Below are 17,501 nucleotides of genomic sequence, written 5' to 3' on the forward strand. Positions count from 1 at the left end.
AGTGAATGAACCTGGCGTATGTGTTAAATATTTATTCCAGTCTACGACTACGGACGTTGAAATGGACGATATCGAGGACCTCGCTGAAAATTTGCCAGATAACTTGAGAAATGCCGTAACACAAACAGCAGTTTCAACGACAACAGTTGGCATTCAGACAAGTGAGACGCATAATTGTATGCTTCAAACCGAGTCTTTGTTTCTTAATAAACAATGTTCTGACTTTGATGAAGCTTTTTTTGTTGATAACAACGAGAAAGTAAAATTTTACACTGGTCTACCTTCCTTTGAAATTTTACAAAAAGTCTTCTGTTTTGTTGAACCTTATGTTGACAGACGTCCTCAGCTTTTGTCTAAGTTTCAAGAGTTTGCAATGGTTTTAGTAAAATTGAGACTTGCTGTTCCTCATCTTGACCTTGCGTATCGTTTAAAAATTTCATCTGCAGTGGTTTCTCGAATTTTGTCTGCTTGGCTGACTGTCATGGATGTTCGCTTAGGTCCTCTTGTCAAATGGCCAGATCGTGACGAATTGTACGCAACCATGCCTAGATGTTTCCTGGACTCATTCGGACGCAAAACCACAGTTATCATTGATTGCTTTGAAATTTTTATTGATAGACCGACTAATCTCCTTGCAAGAGCACAGACTTTTTCAAGTTACAAGCATCATAACACTGTTAAAGTATTAATTGGAATTACACCACAGGGTACAATTTGTTTTGTTAGTGAGGCTTGGGGAGGGAGAACTTCAGATAAATTTTTAACTGAAAACTGTGGTCTACTGGATAAACTTATACCAGGTGATTTGGTTCTTGCAGATAGGGGTTTTACCATTCATGAAAGTGTTCAATTTCAGCAAGCCCAATTGAACATTCCTGCATTCACCAAAGGTAAAGACCAACTTGATCCTGCGGACGTGGAACAGACAAGAAAAATTGCTTCTGTCCGAATACACGTTGAAAGAATCATTGGTTTGCTTAGACAGAAATATACCATTCTTCAACAAACTTTACCAACTGATTACCTAATTTGTCGAAAAGGCGAATCTGTACCTCTAGTTGACAGAATGATTAGAATTTGCTCTGCACTAGTAAACCTATGCCCTCCTACTGTACCTTTTGATTGAAAGCCTAAATAGTAACAGTGAAACTATATTAAATTTTTGGTGGTGAATTTTTCAAATTTCTAACAAATGAAAGCACCAGAATTACGGCTGTGTGACTAATAAATATAACTGTTATAGTGCACTATTCTATCCTTGCTTACACAACATGCTGTTGCCCAGTAGTAACCATGTGGAAGTTCTCAGATTTAACCACCAAAAATTTAACATAGTTTATGAAAGTCTGTAATAATAATGCAAAAAGTTTGTTTCATTTTTTATTCATGGAATGGAATGTTTAATTATTTTAAGTTAGTCAATACAATTTTAAACTGAATGTGGTATCAGATGTTATGTGCTTTCGACTGTGGGAAAAGGGGTGATGAGACAAGCTTTCAGGCAAGCATACAAATGAAGTCGCATCTTTGATACATTAAGTTGAGGAATATTTGGGTCCAATGTGTAAACAAGACTTGTTGCAAAAGCAATAGCAAATACACCACAATCTGAACCATTTGATTGTTGCTGTATTGGTACAACATTGATTCCTTGGAAATCCTCTCCAACTAGACTCTCTACTTGTTGTTCAAGATCATCAAGTATAACATCATTGAAAAGGCTGTCATACAAATTTACAACACCTTTTTCACAGCCAATTGAACTAGCACACACCCAATGGTTTCCCCCAGTATGCAAGATCTGTACAAAATCTCCATGAACCTTGTCAAAGTTGTGGCATGGACCCAAGCTTGGACGTTGAAATCCTTGAATATCTGGGTTAACTTGCTTTAAAAGGACATGAGCTTGTTGAATGACAGTATTTTCCAACCAGCCAGTAGATGATTCTATAACATCGAAGTCGTGATTTGTAAGTGTTGAAATGATACTGTATTTATCCACTTGCTCAGTTTCTCTAGTACCAAAGTAGACAATCTCATGATCATTATGAACAGAACTCTCAGAAGGTGAAAAAGGTAGATTTGAATTTGTAGCTTTAGGTTTGATAGATTTAGTGGAACGAATGCTGTCCAATTTGCAGAAGTTACATGCCCAAGAAGATTTATAATTATTTGGGTATCGCTTATATGACATGCACTGTAAATGAAAAAACTTCCCATTAGAACAACTATCATTGTGGCATTTCAGCAATTTGTCATCAGAATTTGCTTTCCTTTTACAAACACAGATACTTTCCATTGACAAAGCTTCTTCAAATAAATTAGGAACTTTATCATGTGTCTTTAACCCTTTCTTACCATGGCCAAACTTAGGTAATTTTCTACAATGTGGACATAACCATGTCTTTGCAACATTTTTCATGGAGAGACAGGCTAAATGGAATCGGGAAATGGGACACTCCGGATTTGAACATGTTGCAGTAGGTTCATTTGAGGTCCTCCTGCAGTAACATTCACCCCCACATGAGACAGAACCAAGCTCTTTCTTCAAATCCATCTTTCGCGTGTACCATCTGCCAAGGACTTCAGGTAATATGCAGGTCCTCCAAAACAAAGAAAGCTTTGCCACCTGCAAAGCAAAATGTTCAGAATCTGGAAAAATTCTCTCCTGAACTAGCTTGGAACCATTTTTTGAAATAGAAAAAACAACAAAATCACAATAGGCCCTTTTGGTTATGTGGAGTTGTTGCCGGACTTGGTAGTAGTACGAATGATTTTTCTTTAAGGAGAATTTCTCACCATTCCATTGAAGACAAGATGACTTCTTCTCACAATAGTTCTTGAAATCAGTTCCTTCAATGCAATATGGGCACTTTACCTCACCACAGCCATATCCACAACAATCACATTCACATAAAAAATCAGGGGTGGCATGAAGAAAAGGATGCTCTACATCAATAAATGTTCCACATTTTGTCACCTTAAAATTAGTATGACTCTGCTTCATATGAGTTTCATATGCTTCTATTGCAGTTTGCTCATGCTTACAACCATGGATTGTTGCTGCTGTGCTGAAACAAAAAAGATGTGGATAACAAATAGATTTAATTAGAGACTGGGATGGCTGTGATGGATCTGCATGAGAGGCAGCACGAGACTTTGAAGCACCAATCCTACAAGCTCGGTATCGATAAAAGGCATTACTTTTCGTTTGCTCCACGGTTTCTCTTTCAATCAAGGCAACTTCTTCAAGACTGATACTAACTTCAACTTTGTAGCATTCCTTTAGAAGATCAATGTAGTTAAGCTGCAGGAATTTGGGATCAAACAAATCTGAAAGAGGGTTGATGCCCCTTGTTTTAGAAATAAACATCGCTGCATATGACTTTTCCAAACTCAAGCAAACAGGCTTTACTTGGCATTGACTGAGCGATTCATAAAATGCATCAAGCTCCTTAAAAGAGGGTCTAGGTGGAGGGGCCTTTGGCTTGCGTGGCGTTGCAGAAGCACTTGCACCGCTTGATTCCAAGGAAGCACTCAAACTCTTGGTATCTGCAGCACAATTCAAAGAATTAACAGTCTTGTCAAGATCAGACTTCATTTTCTTCGCTGATGTGAAATTAATATCCTTCACTCTTAAATAATCCACGCTTTTCACTGTAGCGGGCAAAATCCAAGAGCATTTAACTTGGGTGCACGCGAGCTTCTCGTTTAACCTTGTCGAAACTTCTAAGTAAAAAAGAATACTGGCAATATGCGAACAGCACTCTCCTAAACCCGCCATACATCCATGACAATGCGCAGAAAGAACAGTCCCATCTTTAGTTGTGATTATCCAAAGCTGCACCGGTGGTTCATTCATTCGCTGTGAGTGTCGAACTTTGCCAATAACCACGTATTTACCACTAAAAATCTGACCTAAAATACTTGTAATAAAGCCGGATACCATTTGGTTGTAGGCTTGCAAGCCTCTTAAATTTTTAAATTGCTCTTTGGTATAAAAACTTGTCTCTAAAACAAGATACGATACAAGATCGAGTGGTTCTACGCGGGGAAGGCATTCGGTACTCAACTTTTCCTCTGGAATAAAGAGAGGGTCTATTCCAATAACAGATATTTTCTCAATATAACGCTTTCTAACAGCACTGTCGAGAGATTTTGCATATTCAGACAAAGGGATCTCATGAATAATTCCTTTTTCTGACTCACTGTTTACGTTTTGTTCCGCATGACTAGTCGCCATATTGGGTCTTTTACTCCACCAACATGGCGGCGTATGAAATTAATATATGCCGTGACGTCACATGAAAACACACTATAGGGAATAATATACTGAAAATATGAATACTTCTTCAATTTCTCACCAACTGTTTGCTGATTGGCTAATTTCAGTAAAAATGGTCAAATTAGACAACAACATAGGCAATTTGACCTCGTCTTTTATGTGGCGACGTAATGTCAATTGGTATCGTTTTTGTGTACGTATTCCATTTCCCGTAATATCTCAGATAAAAGACAGCGAACTTTACTCTCCCTAAAAAGTGGTTTACCCCTCTATTAGTCGGTACACTTAACGTATATCAACTTCTCATGTTTAGTTTCCGCTTTCTGGTTATCACATTTTTCAAATCACTTGATGTTTGTTTACAAACTTGATTAGATTACTTTGGTTAAGATTTTATTGTTGTCTTTCAGATAGAGAAGGACGGTTTAAGAGGTACAAAAAAATGCGGAGAACCCTTGCATAAAAGAAAGGAATAAGTTCCATAGAAGATTCTTTGAGCTCAGACGAGTTCCTTCAAATGAGGAACACATTATCGGCTAAGAGATGCATGGAAAAGAATATCGTAAAATTCCGCCCGCCTATCAGCACTCCTGGTTATAGGCCCATATAAGGTTATAGGCTCATATAAGGTTATAGGCCCATATAAGGTTATAGGCTTATATAAGGTTATAGGCCCATATAAGGTTATAGGCCCATGTAAGGTTATAGGCCCATATAAGGTTATAGGCCCATATAAGGTTATAGGCCCATCTACTTGCAAACAAAAAACATTCGTCCGGTTATAAGCTCCCTTCCCCCCGATATTAGCCCCCCTCTATGCTAAGTAAGGAATGTCAGAAACCAAAATTCCAGGAAATAAATACTGAAAAAATACCAAGCCAAGGCGAAGGAATACGGACGAAGAAAACGCTCAAGGAGACTAATGAAACGTTAAAAATAGGAGTGCTGAAAAAACCTAAAGACTTGGAAACCTATCCTAGAAACCTCATTGTAAGCGAGAATGGCCTTAAAAGAAGGTAAAATATTTCAGTCGTTTGTACTTTGGATGTATCGTAAACCGTATTTTCCCGCGCAATTTACCTTGAATTTTAGGTCGCGTAATGGTTATGGTTATGGAGCGAAAACAACGCTCCGCTGTTTGTTTTCTGCCAAATGTATTTATTATGGGTTATGTAGCCCTCTCTTTGGGGTGTTACATGGTATGTTGTTACAAATGCTTCATTAGCGGTAGGTTATACATATTAGAGTTGTTGTCACTTAGATTCATTCGCGTCTTACGACTTGGGGTTATCAGTTTCTTTTAGACGTAGTTTTTGCATGCTGCTATTTGAAAGTTTTAGCTCGTTTACGGAATCATTGTTATACGAACATAGTTTAGATTGTTTTGTTGGGTAGTTTTTCTTGCTACATCTTTTACATTTCTGAGTTTTTATTCTGTTTGTTGTGTCATTCCGATCCATTTTGATGATGAAGGTATAATGAAGAGGGTCGCATATGGCTCGTGTTGACACGCCCCAATTGTGGTTGCTTATTGAATGATAAATGTTTTATATTCGTTTGAGCGGGGTGGCGAATTTGAAAATAAACTTCAAGGAGGAAAACAGTGCAACTGGTCGAACTCTCGGGAAAAGTCCAAAAGAACTGGAAAACTTCAGTTCTGAAGAATGGGTGGGAGAACAATTTCGTGAGGGTCTCAATGGGTTCAACCGTCAAAGAATAGTTTTATTTCACCATTTAGCGTAAAAAAAAAAACAGTTCGAACCTAGAGTTTTGGGAATTTTTCGAAGAGATCAGGGAAGGCGTAATTTTGTGTGAGCTGGTAGTAAATGGTAGCCATATTACATGCGCGCTTAAATGTTGTGTTCGCTCAGACTAGATTAAAGACAACTGTCCTTGCTCGCAGTACATGTAAATGTATTTGTAAATAAGATGGTATTTCGACAAATAAATCAGATGGAGTTAAGAGAAGAACCGCAAAAAGTAGCTGGAAGGACTGTTTGTGATGAGCTCTAATAGCTGTTTGTTGTAGTTCACTGGCTTGTAGACACAACAGGTCAGCGCTAAAATAGCCGTTATAGAAGACTACTCAATATTGTAGTCTGCAACGCTGACGTGTTGCGTATACAAGCCAGTGAATTTGTAGACTTTTTCAATCTAGTTCAGTTAGGTTTGCCACTTAAAAACAAAAGACCCACAAGTAATCCTAAACAAATAACTTACAATTTAAAAAGTCAGAAACATCCAGCGTTCACGTTGATGAAAACAAAGTTAGTGCTTGGATGATGCATTTACCTGGAAAAAAGGGAATAAAAGCGATTGGTAATGAACAAATAATGATCTCTACAAATGGAACAAAAGTTGCGATGTGTCCACAATATTGGTGATTGTTTTGTCACACCATTTTAAAAAAATAAATCAAACTCATTAAATGCATGTAGCCAGTGATTTCAGTTACTGTGAAACATTATGATAATTGACAAGCATCCCATGTCATTTTTTACGTCTTAGGTTTCCCACTGGTGAGTGACAACTACCCCCAGGTTTCGGGCAGAGATTTACAGGTGATCACCGTTTGAGGACGCGACTTTGGTTCCCTACCGAGGAGCAAAGTACAGCAACTTTCGCCATATTCCTCCGCAAAAATTTTCTCCTATCAACCATGTACAAGCAGTTCATTATTATTTAACTACTTTAAGGAATGTACAAATAACGTGCGAATCGCATACAAATAGCGCGCCATATTTGGATACTAGGTTCTTATTAGACGTTTTGGTGTGCAATATTGCTGAGTTTTTTACCATTTGTTTGTATTTTGATTAGCTCAACGGGATTGTCAAAACACGGCTCGAGTCGAAAAAATCTCAACACTGCTAAATACTAAAACGCCTAAGATTGATCCGACGGCTCAGGGGACGTCATATTCCCGCAAAAATTTTCCTCGTTATGTATTGGTTATGGGGGAGGCTGCTTGGTGCCACATATTAGTCGTCTGGAGTTAACGCCTTCAGGTGTAAAGACCAGTGACGTGGTTATTTTAGAGCAAATTACCAATGGGCTCCGTCCGTTTTTTCTGATCTGTTATATAAGTCAGTATTTTTGTTTTTGATCATGCAAATCACATCTTTTAGAAAACGAAAAGTTCAAGAAGAGAACGAGCTGATTATCACGCATAGATAGCTTACCATTTAAAGATAAAAGCTTCAGTTGTACTGTGATCGATCTTGTGATGAAGATCCAGCCGTTCTAAATTGATGAACTCTAAAGCCTGACGTTCCCTGTAAAACAGAGTAAAATTTCTCAATTTTGCATGCTCAAATCCGTCATTGCTGATTTAATATATACACGTTGTGACCTACAATACCGAAACTCATTTACTTTTGTTGGAACACTTGATTATTCTTAGTAAACTGTTGTATGGTTCTCCATATCTTTCTTCCAGAGATAGGATTTTATTCAAACCTCCGTGATATTGGATTTTTATTTTGCATTTTATGATTTCGGATGAAAGCTGTGGAGTTCAACCCTCGCTGTCATCTGCAAATCTCGCATAAATTATAATGAATCTTACTTGACAATCAGTCAGTTCCTAATCAATATATTTCAGTGATCTCCCATCATCCCGTGCGGCGTTATCACGTTAAAGAGCCCGGAAAAATGTGTTCTATCGCTTTTAGGACATAAAATATAACCTGATAAGGCATCCGCTTGGAAACTGAATTGACTAACCAGACCAAGCGTACTATGAATCATTCAGTTTATCTTCTCTTTGTTTTTCATGTTAAATAAGAAAGATAAATAGTGCATAAGCTATGAGGTATTCATTGTATTACATGGATAACAAACCATACCATACCACTTAGTGAAGATGTAATGTACTTTCATAACAGTCAACCAGCATTCTCAATTAGTCGTGTACCCTTAGAAAGTGAAAATTTTGCTATTTCCGAAAAATCAGAAAATTTTGACATGAATACGAAAAGCTAGTCGTGTGTAAATGTTTTTTTTTAATTGCAATTGTTTCATAAGTTTCAAATGAAAGGACGAACTCAGCCATATAGAATTTAAACATTATTCGGATGATTGCTCGCTGTTATCGCTCTTGAATTGCGAGTTTCAAAAAGGAAATGCAAACGTTTGACCTGGGGAAATGACTGTTGTTAGTTTTGAGGAGAGTTTTTTACAGGCCCACGAATCCTAAAACGTAAAGTAGGTTTAGGATCATTTCCCCCTCTCTCCCCTCCCAAAAAACGGAAGTATCAATTCTTGTTTATTACTCAACCTCGTTCCCAGGGTTTCTCATCTTCCCGCCCCCTGGAGCGAGCGAGGAGAGACCCTGGTTTAGGCTTGTCACGTGTCTCCCAGATTTTAGGAGATTTCAAATTAGCGGTTTGAGGGAGGGGCTGATAAGTGGGATTTTCTCTCCACTTAGTCCACTGGCGAGCGTAGCTTATTGGCAATAAAAACAAGCTACACGTGAAGCGCTTCGAACCGAATGTCAACTGAGAATATTCAGCAGACGCCCGAAAAGATCCGTAAGTCTTCCACTACGGTAAATATCAATTGTTGCAGGCTTTGTAAATCAGTTGGAGACGTATCTTGCTCGAAGAACATCTATGCGAAAGGAAATCGCGCATCACTGGCCGCCGCCGAGGACATTTATGGCCGCCGTTGAGACAAGAAAAATTTTTTCCACATCTATTATGTAGGCCTTGAAAAGACGCTTGAAAAAATTTTTATTTCTTTCAAAACGGTGATCAGTGAAAGTCAGAGTTTTATCGTAACGGTGCTCGTTCTTATTAGATCTTTAATAAAGGTATTCAAAGGCGAAACAACAGAAACAACTGGACGAAATGACAAGGAAGGTACAGGTCGTTGACTGTTTAACTTCTCGAAGAAGAGTGAAAAATCAAAGATTTGCCGTATCCCGTCGGTATTAAAAACGGCCACCACATCTCTGCCCGAATATATCGCTTCTAAACACTGGACTTGTTTGGGTTTTAAATTAACGTTACAATACCAACTCCGAGATATAGCGACTTGAAGGCTGCTATAAAACGTTGCGACCTGAACAACGATAGTGTCGATTTGAAGATGACAAAGGATATGAGGCAAAAATCGAGCAAACAAACGACTCGTCCCTATGGAATTTTTTTGCTGTCTAAACACGTGACCAGCCTAAACCAGGGTTTCTCCTCGCTCGCTCCGGGGGACGGGAAGATGAGAGACCTGGGAACGAGGTTGGTTTATTACTTTGGATACAGCGAATGTTATCTGCTTGGTATCATGTTTAAGTCATCTAGAGTTAACGCCTTCAAGGGTAATGACCGGTGATAATGAGATCATTTTCGAGTAAATTACCGATCGACTTCCTCCGTTTTTTATCTCGATTACATCAGTTAGTTTTTTTTGTCTTCGGTCATGCAAATCACACCAGCTAGAAAACGAAAAGTTCACGAAGACAATTATACAGTAAATTATACAGTATGTACAGCAAATTATGCACAGATAGCTTACCGTTTAAAGAGAGAAGCTTCAGTTGTACAGTGGTCGATCTTGTCTTGAAAGTCCAACCGTTCCAAAGAGATGATCACTGACTGCTTGACGTTTCCTGTAAAACAGAGTAAAATGTTTATTTTGGAAGCTCAAATCCGTCATTTGTTCTAACGTTTGACGTGCCAAACCGAAATACATTCACTTATTTTTTTGTTAATATATTTGTCTTAATCATCCAATCACACTAGCTATGAAATAAAATTTTCACGAAGACAATGTGTCGATCATCAAGCACAGATAGCTTACCGTTTCAAAAAAGAAGCTCCAGTTGTACTGTGATCGACCTTGAAATGAAAATCCAACCGTTCCAAGGAGATGAACACTGAAGCCTGACGTTTCCAGTTAAAAATAGAAAAATGTTTTCATCTTGGATGCTCAAATTTCTAATAAAACGTCTGACACCGAAAAACCGAAATAGATTCACTTATTTTCATTAGTATTCTTGTTATCGATTATGCAAATCACACCCCGGGTAGAAAACGAAAAGTTCACGAAGACATTCAAAGTTGATTGCCACGCACAGATAGCTTACCGTCTCAAGAAAGAAACTTCAGTTGGACCAAGATCGTTTTTGTAAAGAAAATCCAACCGTTTAAAGCGATGAACACTGAAGCCTGATGTTTTCTGTAAAACAGATAAAATATCTTGTTTTTACATGCTCAAATCCATCTAGCTTTATTATAAAAGTTTGACGTACAAACCCGAAATAAACTCACTCAGCATCGAACACCTAATTATTCTGACTAAACTGCTGAGCAGCTCTCTATATCTTCCTCCCAGAGTTTTAACTTTACTCATTCTTCCGTGATTATCGATTTTCATTTTGAATTTTACGAAGTCGCGTGAAAACTGAAGAGTTAAACCCTCGCTATCTAGTGTAAGATTAGGGAAATAAATTCCTCTTCGTTTTAAAATTTTGCGAAGTGAGTGTCATTCGTTCACCTCTTGTACATAATGAATTTTCTTAAGTAAAGAAACATCACTTCTTGAACTTTTTCTCGACCTCATTTGATAATTGATCAGTTCCTATTCAAATATTACGCCTAGCTCTAAAACCCCCTTATAACCCTCCCATTTGAAAAATGCTACCCACACTGCGGCCTGACGTCCCCTGTTAAACAGAGTAAAATGTTCCATTTTTGCATGCTCATCCGTCATAAGCGTTTGAAGTACAAAAACTGAAATGCGTTCACTTTATTTGGAACATTTAATCGTTCAGGGAAAATGGCTGACTAGCCCTCGATATCTTCCTTTCAGAAAAAGAAAAAAAATTATGAATTTCATTATTTCCTCCTTAAGTTTCTCTCTCGAAAGATCTGCATAAGCTTGGCTCACCAGCACCACGTTTGGCAGTTGACTTTAGTAGCTGAGAGTAACTCTAAACAAGTCAACTTTACCCTCACGGGTACTACGCAATTTAACTAACGGATACAATATACTTTATGTTCTAAATGAAAGTTGAAACTTTTCGACCGACCTCGTTTGTGATTTTCTTCCTCTTTGTAGACTGTATTTTTCAGTTTCTATCGTAGCGCGACATCACAAATGTCTTCCACCAAGTTACTGCATTGAACAAACCATGATCGAGGTGTTACTCCTTTTTATATCACACTAAAAAAATTCATCTTTACAGTACTTACCACGACCTTAAGACATCGGTGCCTTGCCATAAAGAAAGCTATCTCTACCAGACTGTTTGCTTTCTTTCGACCAAACGTCACCGGTTACTCACATCAAATAGCCAATCGAATATGATCCTCTGCCTATATTTCTCAGTTTCGCAGTCGTTCTAGTCCTCAGTCCTATCGTTTATCTCGGCCGGAAGCCCATTCTCGCTGAGCAAATGCAAACTTCGGATAATAAATTTTTGTTTGTCGCAGTTGAAACATCAAACCCACATAATTACTTTTGATCAGAGCAGATACGATTAAGTTGCAGTAAATGAGGATTTCATTACATTCCTGTCAAAAAAGGAAGCGTAGGAGAACTTTAACTTTTATGATAAGTTCTCAGACTTTAACAAAAATCAATAAATTCCATCCAAGTAAGTAGAGGAAAGCTACTTACTCTGATTCCATGCGCATGCGTGGAAAATTATATTCTTCCTTGCTTTCTGATTGCTCAACTTTCACAGAATAACAAAGAAAATACAACTCGAACAGGTATCGAGTAAAGAAGGAAGCAGGTATTAAACATAAATAGGTGACAGCTAGTTTTCTGTCTTCCAGGTTTACTAACTGTCACGTTTCACGCAATATTTAGTTCTTATTAACCGAGCAGGAGGTCTGTATGGGGGAATCTTGTCCGAGTTCGCCAGTACAGACCGAACGCAGTGAGGTCTGTACCAGCGACCGAGGTCAAGATTCTCCCATACAGACAAACCTACTTCGGTTAATAAGATGTTTATTATATGGCTGTGTCTTATATGCCATTTTTTTTGTATTCTTTGTACCTTTTTTTTCTAGACCGGTCTAGATGCCGGTCTAGATGGGAAAATCTAGCTTTCAACATTGATTCCAGCTAATCAAATTCGTCAATTCGGTAGTTCCCAGTCCTTGTGAGACACAGCCATATAATAACATCAAATAATTTTGTGCAATGCTCAGTCTTAAAGTTAAAATACGGATTCTTCCCAAGGAAACAGATAAATAAAGGAAAGCAGTGCAAGGGCATTACGTACCTTTTAGCTCCTAACCTCCCATTAATGTTTTCTTCTTGACCTCCTCCCCGTACTCCTTTTTTTTTTACCTGTTGCTATTGTTGTGGCGATGGAGGTAAAAAAAAAAAAGATTAAACTAAAAACCAGACCCGTATGCAGTTGATCTTTTCTTCAATTTGTTCAAGCACTTGTTTGTGCATTATTACAGCATCTCGAACATTCCCAGTGCATTTAGTCAGGCGATGGTATCCTCTCGTGAGATTGTTCGTTATCACGAGGCACAGAGAGAAAAACACGTAGCAAACAGCGATGGACGAATACATTCCCCAGTATATGGAAGTGACAAGGGAACACCAAACACCGTTGGAAGCTTTCCGATTTAGACACTTATGAGTAAGGGCTTTTCTAATGTGTTCTAAATCAAACATAACTTGATAATGGGCGTCTAAGAACAGGACCCATGACACAAGCAGCAAACCTGTAAAAAGACCCACGTTGACGCCTCGGCGTTGAACTTTGCACAGACGTCTCATCCACTCCTGCGACTGATATCTGAAGTAATGCAAGGCCAGAGTGTACGATGAAAAGCCGCTTATCCATAGCGATGTGCGTAGTATTTTGGACCCAAGAACGTATGTGAACCGCTCCATCACCCAAGCGTTACTCGCAATTTCTCCCAAGCCAGTGCAAGGTCTCGTTCAGTAAAACTGAATGCAAAAGCAGCTGAGTGATCACAAGCGGGAGTCAGCTAAAGCAGCCGTTTGCTTAACAGCTGTATTTGCTTATGTCGTTCGCGCGCTTCCCCGACCCCGCTAGTCCTCATGCCCCACAGAATGAGAGCCTGGAAGAGAGTAATTTTGTTCATTCGTTACCGCTCCAAACACGCTACCGATTTTGACCCCAGATCGAAATATTTCAGTTTTGAACATAACTTAATTGAGTCCCGAACTTTTTTATTTACATATTTACACTACTGGAAAGATTCGATGGCTCTGAACCGTTTAAAACCCAAATGTCAGAACAGAGAGTATGACTAATTTGAATTGTTGCTTTTACAGGTCGTGGAATCTGTATCATCTGTATCATTTCATCAAATCTGAAATAAAAACCTATGGAATCGTATCAAAACAAAAATAAAAAAGAGTGGATGTATCAATTCGTCATGTGATAGGTGCAAAAAAAAAGACACTGTTTTGATCATTTTTTCGATTGAACTTGGCCTTGAGAAAAGACAGGCCATAGGCCGAACTAACTCAAATTGACTTCTTTTCCTTTTTTCCTTTTCCTTTTTTTGGTTTTTGCATTTTGTCTTTTTTTCCCAAGATGCTGACAAAATAGGCGTGACCTTTTGATGCCCATATTTTGGAGTTTGAGGGAAAAGACTGGGTTATGCTTTAATCAGATTGCAACGTGAGCTGAGGACGGAGAACCGTGAAAAAACCCGAGTAAAATGGCATGTGATAATTTCGTATTTCACGATCTAGTCGTTTTTTAGTGAAAAAATGTTGACGCTTTCTTTTTCTTTTCACGGACTACTTATACTGACAAAGGAGAGAAGGTAAGCTCCAAGCAGTTATAAATAGATGTTGTAATCGTAATTGTGTTTCATTAGCTTAATCTTTCTCATCGTTTCGTTCAAAACTTTTACATGTCTTTCTCTTAAATTAAACAAATGGGAATCTCTATTCGAGTGTAAACATATATCTCTCTATTTTCAGCCGGAGGTTGGGTCTTTTGTGGCTTTAGATCACATCACATTTTGGGTCGGAAATGCTAAGCAGGTTAGTAAAAAATATAATTATCATCTGCCTCGAGGGGCCAGAAGTGTATTTCTACTGTAAAGAACAAATTTTAAAAAATAAATAGATATGCACAAGTACTGTACAAAATGGAGCAAATAAGGTCGTTTATGGTCGTGAACAATACTTCACGGTCGTGCATACGGCTCTATGAGAAGTCAAATTCAAGAAGACAGATGAAAAGCAGCTACTGTAGTTATTTGAGGAAACGGTTGGAAATTGAGTTAGGTCGAGTTAGGCAAGAAAACATGTGGATCAAGGAGGCTCATTTTGCACGTTATGACCTCTAGCCAAATATTTTCCTATCCTACCCGTCCACTCATACAATAAGTAAGCATATGAAACCTAGAATAACATTTTTTTGATGGTTAGTTATTTTATACTCTAAAGTTGATCATTATTACATTTAGAGTTATAGATTTGATGAGAAAACATTGGAATTGGCTGAGGTTGGAATACTCACAGGGACTCAAACTTCTTGTTTATTCCAGGCTCTTCACAAATGTTTACTTTTAAATTATTTATGTGCAGACTAACTCTATGGTAGATATATGATCATAAATTAAGTAAGTTTTTCTGAGTACAAATACCGCGTGATGTTTGTGCTCGTCTATGGCGTTATTTGTACTCTACGGAGTGTAGTTGGATAATAAAGGAAAGTATCACCTTTCAGAATATCTCTTGACTACTGCACAAATAATCGTTGTCAGTAGCACAGAAAATGTACAGGGAAAGTATAGAGAATAGGCATGCATTAGGGTGGAAAGGGTTTCTAAACATCTAACGATTTACTGTGTAGTACTACATTATGTAGCAAACAGGTGATGGACTGGGAAATAAATAAACTTACTGCTAATGGGTGTTGTTTTGATGTAACGCTTAACCCTAGAAACTAATTGAAAGGAAATGTGAAGCAGCTGAGCGGGAGAATTACACGTTTCATCTCAATAAGGAAAGAATCGTTAAGAGGGTAGTCCATTCATAAGGTCTCTCCTACAACTGTGAAATGTTCAGCAGGCAACCGTGGACGATACTCCTACTCTTGTACGTTGGATCAGCGATGATCTGATCGGCCCAAAGTAACGAATATGAAATATAAATATAGAGGCAAGACCGATACAACGTAGATAAGTAAATTTAAAAACTGAGCACTATATTTCGGCTGGCCAAACCAGCCTTCTTCAGGTGCAGTGGGAAGATAGAAGATAGAAGACTGTAAAATCTCAAGGGTCATTGAGCATCCATGCGATCATGCATCGTTTCAAGATGACCTAAATAACCTGGTTTCTTGGATTCGACTAAATCATATGAGCTTCAATACCAAGAAATGCAAGTTAATGCGGATTACCAAGAATCGCTCGCCTATTCTTGCTCCTCTACAACTGGGTGGTACCACCCTTGACGTTACAGCTGAATTTTCAGATATTTGTTTGCTAACTAACCACAACCTGTCCTAGAACTCTCGCATAGATAAGATTTCCAGTAAGGCGAACAAAGCGCTTGGTTTCATAAGAAGGAATTGCAGAGATTTGAAGGATGTTTCAACACTAAGAACTCTATATTGCGCTCTGGTTAGGTCACAGCTGAAATACGGGTCTGTTGTTTGGTCACCTTTCACTGCGAAGTATTACTAAATTGGAAAGAATACAGCGACGTGCAACAAAGTTCATTCTCAAATCTGATGATGACTATAAAGTTCGTATTTCTAAACTTAATTTACTGTCTTTAGAGCATAGACGACTTCTTTTTGATGTACCCTTTTTTAAAAAAGCTTTGAACGGATACATTAATTTAGACATTTCTACATATAACGTTCCCAATTTTGATTATGTTGTCACCTCTAAGCTCTTTAATATCTATTGTTCTGTTAATAAGATTGAAAAGCTGTTGAAGAATTTAAATGCTTACAAGTCCCCTGGGCCTGACGGTTTGTCGCCGCGCATCTTGAGGGAATGTGCATCGGCTCTCTCCATCTATATGTGCATTAATCAATAAGTCCTTCGCTGTTGGCCAATTACCTAGCAAGTGGAAATGCGCTGATATAACACCTTTGTTCAAAAAGGGCAGTAAAAACTGCAGAAACAATTACCGTCAGATTTCACTAACATCGATCGTGTGTAAACTAGCAGAACAAATAGTAAAACACCGTATTGTGGAGTTTTGGGGTGAAGCCAATATTTTCAACCCGAATCAATTTGCGTACATGAAAGGTCGCTCTACGGTTACACAGCTGTTATCCTGTTTTAACGACTGGGAAAAATCTCGTAACAAGAGAAATCCTACGGATGTACTTCTGTTAGACTCCTCCAAAGCGTTTGGCAGTGTTCCACACAGACGTCTGCTTCATAAATTAGAAAGACACAGTATTGACGGCCCTCTTCTCAATTGGTTTCAAAGCTTCAGTTTTAATTGGTCGGTCGCAACGTGTTGTTTTGCGCGGCAGCTATTCGTCATGGACTCAGGTAAAATCAGGGGTACCTCAGGGAACAATTTTAGGGTCCATCTTGTTCATAATGTACGTCAATGATATATCGACTGGAGTTTCTTCCGCTGTGAAATTGTACGCCGACGACACTAAACTCTGTAGGGAGATAGTAAACATTCCTGAGGATACGTATGTGCTACAATCTGACTTGTTTCGACTCACTGAATGGTGTAAAACCTGGCAGTTGAAATTTAATCCCGAGAAATGTGAAACAATGAGAATAACGTACAAACAAGATAAGTCGAAAGGGAGCTATACACTTGATCCAAACGGTGAAATTCTAAAGAGTGTGAAAAATATCAAAGATCTCGGTATTACAATATCGTTCGATCTATCATGGAGTGATCATATTCACGTGGTGGTCAACAAAGCCAACAAAGTCCTTGGGGTAATTAAGCGCGTGCTTGGGTCTAATAGCGTAAGTGAATTCTTTTTGCTATACAAATCTTTAGTAAGGGCGATACTAGAATATGCGGTTCCAGTGTGGTGTCCCTTTCTGGTAAAAGACATTGTTTTGCTGGAAAAAGTCCAGAGAAGAGCGTCGAGACTGGCTCTTAGCCAAAAGAGAGGCGAAATGGACTACGAGGAATGTTCCTCCATTTTAAAGTGGTCACCAATAATTAAAGAATCGAAGACTGTATTTTTCTCTGATCGAATGTTATAAATGTATATTTTCTCTCAGTAATCTCGAATTCCGAGACTTTTTCCAGTTAGCGTCAA

General features: G+C 38.4%; 1 protein-coding gene and 1 pseudogene across 2 annotated transcripts; both read right to left on the minus strand.

Annotated features, from left to right (window-relative positions):
* The window catches only part of LOC148718053 (uncharacterized), a 34,990-nt pseudogene that overhangs the window by 14,595 nt on the left and 2,894 nt on the right, over positions 1 to 17,501 (minus strand).
* Positions 591 to 3,970, minus strand: LOC148718055 (uncharacterized). 2 transcript variants are annotated; one of them, XM_088743759.1, is made up of 2 exons: positions 2,981 to 3,970; positions 591 to 2,629 (listed from the first exon to the last, which is right to left on the minus strand). In XM_088743759.1, the coding sequence occupies exons 1-2, from the start codon at positions 3,947 to 3,949 to the stop codon at positions 1,454 to 1,456; spliced, it is 2,145 nt and encodes a 714-aa protein (XP_088599885.1). In that variant the 5' UTR covers positions 3,950 to 3,970; the 3' UTR covers positions 591 to 1,453. The 2 variants fall into 2 exon arrangements, with proteins under 2 accessions (XP_088599885.1, XP_088599886.1); XM_088743760.1 differs by having other exon boundaries at positions 591 to 1,947; positions 2,359 to 3,970.

Source organism: Stylophora pistillata, chromosome 13, assembly GCF_964205215.1.
Source record: "Stylophora pistillata chromosome 13, jaStyPist1.2, whole genome shotgun sequence".
Taxonomy (NCBI): Eukaryota; Metazoa; Cnidaria; class Anthozoa; order Scleractinia; family Pocilloporidae; genus Stylophora; species Stylophora pistillata.